Below are 10,629 nucleotides of genomic sequence, written 5' to 3' on the forward strand. Positions count from 1 at the left end.
TGGTGGGGCTGATGTGGCTTTGCACAGGAGGTTGCAGCTAAACACAAGGGCAACTTCTTGCCTGGAAGGGTCCCAGAGCCCTGGCACAGGCTGCCCAGAGAGGTTGTGGAGTCTCCTTGTGTGGAGCCTTTCCAGGCCTGTCTGGATGTGTTGCTGTGTGCCCTGAGCTGGATTGTGTGGTCCTGCTGTGGCAGGGGGCTTGGACTGGATGATCTCTTTAGCTCCCTTCCAGCCCCTGACATCCTGTGAGCCTGGCATCCCCCCCGATGCCCACTGCAGATGCAGCATGCACAGCAGCAATGCCTCCTGGGCGAGGCACCCTGCTGCAGGAGGTGCTGCCAGGTGGCCTCTCTGCAGAGGCAATGTTCATGATACCACACCTGGTGGCAGCTGTTAGCAGCGGAGGGCTCTGCCTGGGCACAGCCTAGAGCGTGCCCAACTCGGTCACTACCTCCTCGCAGGGTGGGTAGAAGTCCTTAGTGCTGGCCCCGTGCAGGGGCAGGCTGGGGGGGCTGGTGTGGTGGCTGTTGCTCAGGATGGTGGTCTTCCTGCTGCAGAGGCTGCCCGTGGAGCCCTGTCTCCTCAGCCCGGGCCGAGGGCTGCCCCAGCAGGACAGGCACCGTGCCACATCCTGCAGCAGGTGCCCGCTGAAGAACATGTAGATCCAGGGGTTGCAGCAGCTGCTGAGGCTGGCCAGCAGCATGGTGATGGTGAAAGCCACGTTGGAGGACTCTGGGAAGGCAAAGGAGGGAGCTGAAGTGTGCAGCAGGTTGAGCAGGGTCCCAGTGTGGGGTGAGCAGGACTGTGTGGGGCTCTTTTTGGCTTGGCCACAAGTCCTTTGTCCCATGCCTGGAACACAAACCCTATGAGGAGAGGCTGAGGGAGCTGGGGGGGTGCAGCCTGCAGCAGAGGAGGCTCAGGGCAGAGCTCATTGCTGCCTGCAGCTGCCTGCAGGGAGGCTGTAGCCAGGTGGGGTTGGGCTCTGCTGCCAGGCAGCCAGGGCCAGAAGAAGGGGACACAGCCTGAAGCTGTGCCAGGGCAGGTCTAGGCTGGATGTGAGGAGGAAGTTGTTGTCAGAGAGAGTGATTGGCACTGGAATGGGCTGCCCAGGGAGGTGGTGGAGTGGCTGTGGCTGGAGGTGTTGAAGCCAAGCCTGGCTGGGGCACTTAGTGCCATGGTCTGGTTGGTTGGGCAGGGCTGGGTGCTAGGTTGGGCTGGCTGAGCTTGGAGCTCTCTTCCAGCCTGCTTGAGTCTATGATTCTTTAATTCTCTGCCCATCCCATCTGGAAGGCATTGCTTTGGGTCAGAGTGTGCAGCATGCTAGAGCTGGGCTCTACCCTTGGCTGAGGGTGACAGGTGGGTGATGCACTGGGACACAGTGAGCACCCAGCACATACCCACACACCCACCCTGCCTTCTCACAGAACACCAGAGGTTGGTGTTCAAGGCCAGGTTGGATCCAAGATCTCTACAAACAACCCCTGGGGACCCAACCTGTGGCTTCACCCACGCCTTCTACAGCATCCAGCTAAGACAGCCATGGCCATGCTGTGTGTGCCCAGGGCTCTGCCCCCAGCATCCCCACCGCTACTCACCATCATCAGGAGCATCCTCATCCCACACTGACCACATCTGCATGCTGAAGAAGGGGGCCCAGCAGGCCACGTAGGCCACCACGATGACGAAGGTCATCTTGACGGTGCGGATCTTGGCGCGGGAGATGGTCCTGACGCTGCTCACCCGCGAGGGCTGCCCGCCTGGGCACTGCCCGCAGGAGCTGGGGGCAGGAGGGGCAGCCACCATGGACCCTCCCGTGCTGGAGGCGCCGCTTTGGGTCTTGCCTTTGAGGTTCTTGCAGATCTCGTAGCAGATGAGGCTGTAGCAGACGGTGAGGATGGCGACGGGCAGGATGAAGATGCACAGCGTGGTCCAGGTGACGTAGGCTCGGGCTCCCCACGGGTACCTGAAGTCTGCCCAGCAGTCCAGCACCCCTGAGCCCTGGCGCACCTCCCGCAAGGAGAAGATGAAGACCTGGGGCAGGCTGAGGAGGCAGCTGAGCAGCCAGGTGGCCCCGATCATGCCGTAGGCTTGGCGGCTGGGCTGCTGCAGCGAGTGCAGCGGGTGGCACACGGCCAGGTAGCGGTCCAGGGTCATCACGATCAGCATGTAGGTGGAGGCGAACATGCTCAGCACCTGCAGGTACTTGACTGCCCTGCAGAGAGGGTCTGGCCCCAGGAAGCGAAAGGTCACCTCCCAGATCAGCTGTGGCAGCACCTGGAAGAGCGCCACGCCCAGGTCGGACAGCCCCAGGTGCAGGATGAAGAGATGCATCCTGCTCATCTTCCTCCTCAGGCGGTACATGGCCAGCAGCACCCCCACGTTGCCTGTGGTAGCCACGGCCAGGATGGTGGCCAGCACCCCGATCTCTGCCTTGGCCAGCTCTTCGTCCCTGCTGTGCAAGAGGGTGAGGTTGGGGTCACCTGCCAGGGTCTGGGGGCTCAGCAGCCCCTGGCCGTGCCCAGGCTGGCTGTGGTGAGTGTTGTTCCAGCCCCAGCCTGGCTCCATCCCCTTGGGAAGCTCTGCTGGAGCTCAGGCAGCTCTAATCTTGACTCCAGTGGCCTCTTTCTTGCCTCTCCAGGGCAGAGCTGTTGGGGTTGTTGCTACCCCCAAGCACCACTGCAGGAGCTCCTCTGCCCCTCCAATGTCCCCAATGCCTCCTCCAATGGTCCCCAAGACAAGTGCAGGTTGTCACCTTGTGCAGCTCCACATCGTGCTAACCCTTTGCTGCATGCCTGGGCTCCTGCATGCAAAGAGGAGCAAGAGCTCCGGGCTCAGTCCTTGCTTCTTCTCTTGTCTACACTCAGCACTCCCAGATTCCTGCTTCTCCCTGGACTGCTCATCTCCTGCAGCCTTTCTCCTCACTCTGAGCTGGAGAATCGAGGGGGAAAAGTCCTCTTTGCTGCTTCCCAGTGTGGTAAAAGCATCAGAAGGAGCTACAGAAGCTGCACCTCTTTGGCCTTTTCACTCCAAGGACAGCAAAAGGCAAATGAGTGGTGTGGGAGCAGCCATGTCCCAGGGGCAAGCAGGGTAGCTGTCTGCTGGTGGTGGCTCTTGGTTGCTCTGTGCAAACACCATCTGCCTGCTCTGGCTTTTATAGCCTGGCAGCTCCCCTCCAACTGGCCCCAGCTTCCTAGCTCTGTCCCTGGCTGTGCTGAGCGCTGCCCTGTGCTGTGTCAGGCAGGTGACAACAGGGTCCCCTCCTGCTGCTCTCTCAGGAGGTGCCATCCATGGGCTTTATCAGCAGATTTGGCCCAGTGTGGTTCCTGGGTGAGAGCTGGAGGCTGAGGATGCTCTTGTGCCTCCACTCCTGTCCCCTGCATCTTTTCCACCCCAGTGTGTCAGGGCTGGCGATGCTCTGCCTCAGGTTTGCACTGTTCCTGCTACTCAAACCTTTCCAAATCCTCACCCTTGGCTTCTCCCGGCCCAGCATAAGCCTCTGTCCCAAGAGCTGGGAGGTGAGGGGGTGCAGGGCTCCCCAGCAGCTGAGAACCTTGGGGCTGTTTAGCCTGGAGAAGACCAGCCCCAGACTGGATCTGATCAGTGCTCAGCAAGAGATAAAGTCTTGGGGGGCAAGAAGCTGGGGCTGGGCTCTTGTCAGTGTGCCCAGAGACAGGACAAGGAGAAATGGGCACAAACTGGAACCCAGGAGGTTCCATTTGAGCAGGAGGAGAAACTTCTTTGTTCTGAGGGTGCTGGAGGCCTGGAACTGACTGCCCAGAGAGGTTGTGGAGTCTCCTTCCCTGCAGAGCTTCCAACCCTGCCCTGGCCATTGTGCTCCTGGGCAAGCTGCTGTGGGTGCCCTGCTCTTGGGGACATGGTTTAGTGGGCATGGTGGGGTTGGGTTGATGGTTGGGCTGGATGACCTCAGAGGGCTTTTCCAACCAAAACAGCTCTCTGATTCTCTAACAGCCCTCAGTGACCTGCCAGTTTATCCAGAGACTGAAGCAGGAATCATCCATCTCCCTCAGGCTCATTAAAGCATCGAAGATCTGCAGTGAGAGTGGTGAGAAGGCTCCAGGGAGACTTAGAGCAACCTTCCAGGACCTGAAGGGACTTTTGATGGGGGCTCGTAGTGACAGGACATGGATTTGAGCTGGAAGAGAGAGGATTTAGACTGGAGATGAGGAAGAAATCCTTTCCAGTGAGGGTAGTGAGACACTGGCACAGCTTGCCCGGGGAGATTGTGGATGCTCCCTGCCTGGAGGTGCTCAAGTCCAGGCTGGATGAGGCTTTGAGCAACCTGGGCTGGTGAGAGGTGTCCCTGCCCACAGCAGAGGTTTGGAACTGGCTGACCTTTAAGCTCCCATCCAACTCAAGCCATTTGATGATTCATTTCTGAGCTCCTTCGTGGCTCTCTGCTTGTGAGGGGCTTTGCTGCTGGCAGAGCTGGCTCTGGCTGTGCTGCTGCAATTAAACTGCCTGCAAGAAGGTTGCTATTTGCAGAAACGAGAGCAATTGGCAGCTAATTAAACTGCATTCATCCCTAGAAGAGATCTGATGGATTAGAAAGCAGCCAGCAGAGGGAAGTGGCTGGCTGAGGTGCTGGAGGTAGAGATGGGAAGATATTTTGGGTGGCTAATGGGATTTTTCTGGGCTCCTGAGCAGAGAGCTGATTTTCTAGATTAATAGAGGGCAATGCTGGAGGGGGGGAATACATCACAAAGCTGTGAGCAGCCAAGATGAAGGCAGAGATGGAAGGGGCAGATTCTGCAGAGAGAAAAGAATATTTAAAGGGTTTTGAGGCCAGCCTCAGCTCTCCCTGGCAGCACTTTGGATTTGGGAGCAATTCCTTTGGTGTTAGAGCTTTTAACTCCACCTTTGCCTAACTTTGGCTGTGGGGAGAATACCTCTGCAGAGCTGCTTAGAGGGAAGAGAAGCTAATTCACCAAAGAGAAATGGTCCTTAGCAAACAGCAATGCATTTTCTTCAGGGAGGGAGATTATCACAGCAAGGGAAATTTCCAAGCAGGTGGATTAAAATAAAACACAGCAAAAAAAACCCCTCATTTTCTTCCCTTGCTTTCCTGCAGGTTTTGACACAGCATCAGTGCTGGCAGGCTCTGCCAGCCTCAGCTAAGCCAGAGCTGGGCTCTGCACCTCTGAAGCTCAGCAATCTTCTTAGTCAGTGCTCTGGTTACCCTTGGGAGGCCGTGGAACAGCTGTGCCCAGCTGTGCCCAGTCCAGTCCATGCCAATCCAGCCTAGTGCAGCTCAATTCAGTCCAACCCAATCCAGCCAGACCATTTTGATCCAGTCCAGCTCAGTCCAACCCAATCCAGCCCTGCCCCTTTCAGTCCAGTCCAACCCAGTCCAGCTTACCTCAGTTCAGCCCAGCCAAACTCAACCTAACCTAACCCAATCCAACCTAACCTAACCCAGTGAAACCCAGCCTGGCCCAGTCCATCTCAACCCAGTCCAGCCCAGCCTAGCCCATCCCAACCTAACCTAACTCAATCCAACCCAGCCTAGCCCAGTCCATCTCAATTCAGTTCAGTCCAGTCCAGTCCAGCCCAACCCAACCCAACCCAACCCAATCCAACCCAACCTAACCCAACCCAATCCAACCCAACCTAGCCCAACCCAGCCCAATCCATCTCAATCCAATTCTTCTCAGTCCAGTTCATCTCAATCTAGCCCAGCTCAGCTCAGATCAACTAACCTCAACTCAACCCAGCCCAGCCCAGCTCAGCTCAGCTCAACTCAACTCAGCACAGTGCAGCCCAATCCAACCCAGCTCAGCTCAGCCCAACTCAACTCAACTAATCTCAACTCAGCCCAGTCCATCTCAGCCCAGCTCAATTCAACTCAGCCCAGCTCAACTCAGCACAGCACAACCCAATCCAACCCAGCCCCTCTCAGCCCAGCCCAATCTAATCCAATCCAACCCAGCCCAGCCCAATCCAACCCAACTCAGCTCAGCCCAATCCAACCCAGCCCAGCCCAATCCAACCCAACTCAGCTCAGCCCAATCCAACCCAGCCCCACTCAGCCCAGCCCAATCTAATCCAATCCAACCCAGCCCAGCCCAATCCAACCCAACTCAGCTCAGCCCAATCCAACCCAGCCCCACTCAGCCCAGCCCAATCTAATCCAACCCAACCCAGCCCAGCCCAATCCAACCCAGCCCCACTCAGCCCAGCCCAATCTAATCCAATCCAACCCAGCCCAGCCCAATCCAACCCAACTCAGCCCAGCCCAATCCAACCCAGCCCAGCCCAGCCCAGCCCAATCCAATCCCAGCTGCAGCTATTTAGGCTGTTTCCCATAAGCTAGGTCCTGGGCAGAGCCTGGAGGATAATGTCACTGGCTCCTGGTAATGCATCTTGTTGTGACATGCTGGTTTGTGCCTGGGGGAGGAAGCAGGATGCTGGAGGTAACTCCTGGGGCTCTGTGCTGCTGCTTACTGCTGCCACAGGGCGAGCTGAGCCCTGAAACAGTTATCCCAAGGTCTGTGTTTCCTCCTGTCCCCTTGGGTGTGATGCTGAGGCATGGGACCATGTAATTTCTGAGCTCTTCTCATCTGGTTTGTTGAGGTAATGCTGTATTAAGCTAATTTTTGGCAGCTGGTAGAATCAATGCACCATGAAGCATAGCAAATAAAATGCTGATTTTATTACCAGCTACATCCTCTCTGCATCCCTCACTGCAGAGCACAGAGGCAGAGGAGTTCTGGCTGCTGCTTCTTCCTCCTGGTTAAAGAAATAGAAGCATGAAGGTAGGAAAAGACCTCTAAGGTCATCCAGTCCAACCACCATGGCCACTAAACCATGTCCCCAGGTGCCATGGCCATGTGGTTTTTTGAACCCCTCTAGGGATGGGGACTCCACCACCTCCTTGAGCAGCCTGTTCCAACCCCTGACCACTCCTACAGGGAAGAGATTGCTCCTAATATCCCAACAGAATGTGTTGGCTTGGATTTTCCTGCTGGTTTGGCTCCATTTCCAAGACAAATGTCTCATTTGTGGGGCACAGTGGTGTGCAGCTTCTCTCACTGCCAGCACAGAGCATGCTTGGGCTGCCTGCAGCATTTAATCACTGAAATGCCTCCTGTGGTTTGGATCAGGAGAAAAAAAGTGGGGGGGGGGGGAGGCAAAATTGGGTCATTTTGTGCTGGTTCAGCTGCTGTGGAGCTGTTCAGGTTGCAAGTGCTTTGTGACAGCTTGGGCTGATCTCCTTGGGAAGGCTGAGGGCAGGAGCAAGGGCTGGGAGCTTGCTGGGATCTGATGCTGTTCTTAATAGCAACTCTGTCAAAATGAGAGCATCAAAGACTTCCCCTCCTGCTCCTTCTCCTGGCAACTGAAATTGCTGAGACTTTGCAGCTCTTAACAACTTTTGGGTCCTGGCCCCTGTGCAGGGATTTGGGTCTCCAGTCCCATACAAAGGTTTTGGGTCCTGACCCCTTTGCAGGGGTTTGGGTCCCCAGCCCCACTCAGGGGTTTGGGTCCTGGTCCCCTGTGCAGGGATTTGAGTCTCCAGCCCCACTCTGGGGTTTGGGTCCTGGCCCCTGTGCAGGGATTTGAGTCTCCAGCCCCACTCTGGGGTTTGGGTCCTGGCCCCTGTGCAGGGATTTGAGTCTCCAGCCCCACTCAGGGGTTTGGGTCCTGGCCCCTGTGCAGGGATTTGAGTCTCCAGCCCCACTCAGGGGTTTGGGTCCTGGCCCCTGTGCAGGGATTTGAGTCTCCAGCCCCGCTCAGGGGTTTGGGTCCTGGTCCCCGTGCAGGAGGTTTGGGTCCCCAGCGCAGGGGTTCGGGTCCCAGCTCCATGTGCTGCATCCAGGAGCCTCTTGACTCGGCAGGTCCCTGCGAGCCAGGTGCCAGGCAGCCTCCCCTTTCCCTGCTCCCTTCATTCCCGTTTCATTTCTGTTTTTAATGATTATTTTCCATCTCATTAACACTTCTGCTGCTGCTGCTGCTGAAGGTTAGAGCGTGGCTGGGAGCATGAATAAACAGGCTGAGCACACGGTGGGTGCCCAGAGCAGCTCCTGCTGGGGGCAAGGCAGAACCAGAGGGTTTGATTTCTCCTGGGAAATCCAAATGAAGCTGTTAAGAGTGGCAAGCAGGGGAACAAAAGCTGACAGCGCTGCGCTGAGGAGCTAAACTTCAAAGGAGCAGTGCTTAAAATGATTGCCTTGAATGGAAACTTAAGGGCCTGAGCTGCTGTCCCTGGGGGTGTCCAAGGTGGGAGTTTGGCTTGCTTCAGAGCATCCTTCCTCCTGCACGCTGCTCCTGGGGTCTCTGCTTTGCGGGGGGCAGCCCTGTCCACCCAAACCCCTTGGGACTGCCACAGCCGCGGGCAGAGCTGTGTGCAGCAGACAAGAGCGGGGCGGGGGCTTGGGATGCGCCAAACATCAGCACCTGCCGCAGCTTCAGCCCACAGCCCTCTCTCGTCTGCAGCTGGAACTGGGCTTCCCTCCTCTCCCCTCCTTCCTTCCTTCCTTCCTTCCTTCCTTCCTTCCTTCCTTCCTTCCTTCCTTCCTTCCTTCCTTCCTTCCTTCCTTCCTTCCTTCCTTCCCTCCTTCCTTCCCTCCTTCCTTCCCTCCTTCCCTCCTTCCTTCCCTCCTTCCTTCCCTCCTTCCTTCCCTCCTTCCTTCCCTCCTTCCTTCCTTCCTTCCTTCCTTCCTTCCTTCCTTCCTTCCTTCCTTCCTTCCTTCCTTCCTTCCTTCCTTCCTTCCTTCCTTCCTTCCTTCCTTCCTTCCTTCCTTCCTTCCTTCCTTCCTTCCTTCCTTCCTTCCTTCCTTCCTTCCTTCCTCTCCTTTCCCCTCCCTCCTTCCTCCCTTCTTCCCTTCCTCCTTCTCTTCCTCTCCCCTCCCTTCTTCCTCTCTCCCCTCCTTCCTCCCTCCTTCTCTCCCTCCTTCCTCCCTTCTTCCCTCCCTACTTCTCTCCCCTCCCTCCTCTCCCTTCCCTCCTTCCCCCTCTCCCTCTCCCCTCCCTCTCTCTCCTTCTCCCCTCCCTCTCTCTCCTTCTCCCCTCCCTCTCTCTCCCTCTCCCCTCCCTCCCTCCGTCCCTCTCTCCCTCCCTCCTCCTCTCCCCTCCCTCCCTCCTCCTCTCCCCTCCCTCCCTCCTCCTCTCCCCTCCCTCCCTCCCTCCTCCTCTCCCCTTCTTCCTTTCCTCTCTCTCCCCTCCCTCCTCTCCCCTCCCTCCTCTCCCCTCCCTCCTCTCCCCTCCCTCCTCTCTCCTTCCTCCTCTCTCCTTCCTCCTCTCCCCTCCCTCCTCTCCCCTCCCTCCTCTCCCCTCCCTCCTTTCCCCTCTCTCCCCTCCCTCCCTCCATTTCAGACCAAAGAGCCCAGGATTTCAGATCCATGAATTGAAGCTCTCATTACAAGGGGTGAGTCGACAAGAACCTTTCCATGACCTCAGCTCTGCTTTATCCACTGCTTGCTTGCTGGAAAAGCTGCAGGTGCCCAGAACCTGTTGCCTTCCAGGCAGGAGAAGCATCAATCAGGATTAGGAAAGGAGAGGAGCAGCTGTTCCAGGACAAGATATTAGCAAATGATGCATCACAGGGAAAAGGTCAGCTGGGATCCATGCACTCCCTGCTACAGCAAAGTTCAGGGCTCCATGATTAAAGGTGGCTCTTGCCTGGCTGATGGCCAGCCCCAGGTGATGTCCAAATAGCAGGGAATTTGGGGTTGAGCAGCTCCCTCCCCCTGAGTGGCCAGCACTGAGGTCACCTTCTGCTGTGACATTAAAGCACTGAGGAGTTCTCACCTGCCCTGACATCCTTACCCTGGAAGCTCTTGGATTGTCCAGCTAAGGGGATTTAAGATGCTCTTAGGCACTGCAGGTGCTGCTGCCAGACCTGCTGCTGAGGGACCTGGAGATGTTTGCTCTGGAGGAAAGGAGGCTGAGGGGCAGACTTTGTTTCTCTCTACAGCTCCCTGACAGGAGCTTGGAGGCAGGTGGGGGTTCCACATGGAATCCACACATGGAATCCACACATGGAATCCACACATGGAATCCACACAGAATCAACCAGGTTGGAAGAGACCTCCAAGATCATCTAGTCCAACCTAGCACCCAGCCCTAACCAATCTTGGGCTCTTCTCCCAAGGAACAAGTGATAGGACAGGAGGAAATGGCCTCAAGTTGCACCAGGGGAAGTTTGGGTTGGACATAAGGAAAATTTGCTTCACTGAAAGAGGGGACAAGGATTGGAACAGGTTGTCCAAGGGTGGTGGAGTCTCCAACTCTGGAGGTATTCAGTAAATGTGTGGCCATGGCACTTGGGGGCATGGTTTAAAGGCCATGGTGGTGTCAGGCTGATGGTTGGGCTGGATGCTCTTAGAGGACTTTGCCAGCCTTAATGATTCTCTGATTCTAAAGCTACTTAAAATCAGTCAGGGTTGGAAGGGAGCACAAGGAGCAGCCAGTTCCAACCCCCCTGCCATGCCCAGGGACACCCTACCCTAGAGCAGGCTGCACACAGCCTCAGCCAGCCTGGCCTCAAACACCTCCAGCCATGGGGCCTCAACCACCTCCCTGGGCAACCCATTCCAGCCTCTCACCACTCTCCTGCTCAACAACTTCCTCCTCACCTCCAGCCTCACTCTCCCCACCTCCACCTTTGCTCCA

General features: G+C 56.9%; 1 protein-coding gene across 1 annotated transcript; it reads right to left on the bottom strand.

The window, feature by feature from the left end:
- Positions 1-424: 424 nt before the first annotated feature.
- Positions 425-2,565, bottom strand: AVPR1B (arginine vasopressin receptor 1B). The gene is made up of 2 exons (XM_064173735.1): positions 1,596-2,565; positions 425-732 (listed from the first exon to the last, which is right to left on the bottom strand). Exons 1-2 carry the CDS (start codon positions 2,563-2,565, stop codon positions 425-427), a joined length of 1,278 nt encoding a protein of 425 aa, XP_064029805.1.
- Positions 2,566-10,629: the final 8,064 nt, after the last annotated feature.

Source organism: Pogoniulus pusillus, chromosome 39 (genome assembly GCF_015220805.1).
Source record: "Pogoniulus pusillus isolate bPogPus1 chromosome 39, bPogPus1.pri, whole genome shotgun sequence".
Classification (NCBI taxonomy): domain Eukaryota; kingdom Metazoa; phylum Chordata; class Aves; order Piciformes; family Lybiidae; genus Pogoniulus; species Pogoniulus pusillus.

Bases quoted from the DNA above. Each gene is read 5' to 3' on its own strand.
- AVPR1B (XM_064173735.1), bottom strand. From the start codon at position 2,565: ATGGAGCCAGGCTGGGGCTGGAACAACACTCACCACAGCCAGCCTGGG. The intron at 733-1,595 runs GTGAGTAGCGGT...TTGCCTTCCCAG, and splicing joins TGAGGATGCTCCTGATGATG to AGTCCTCCAACGTGGCTTTC.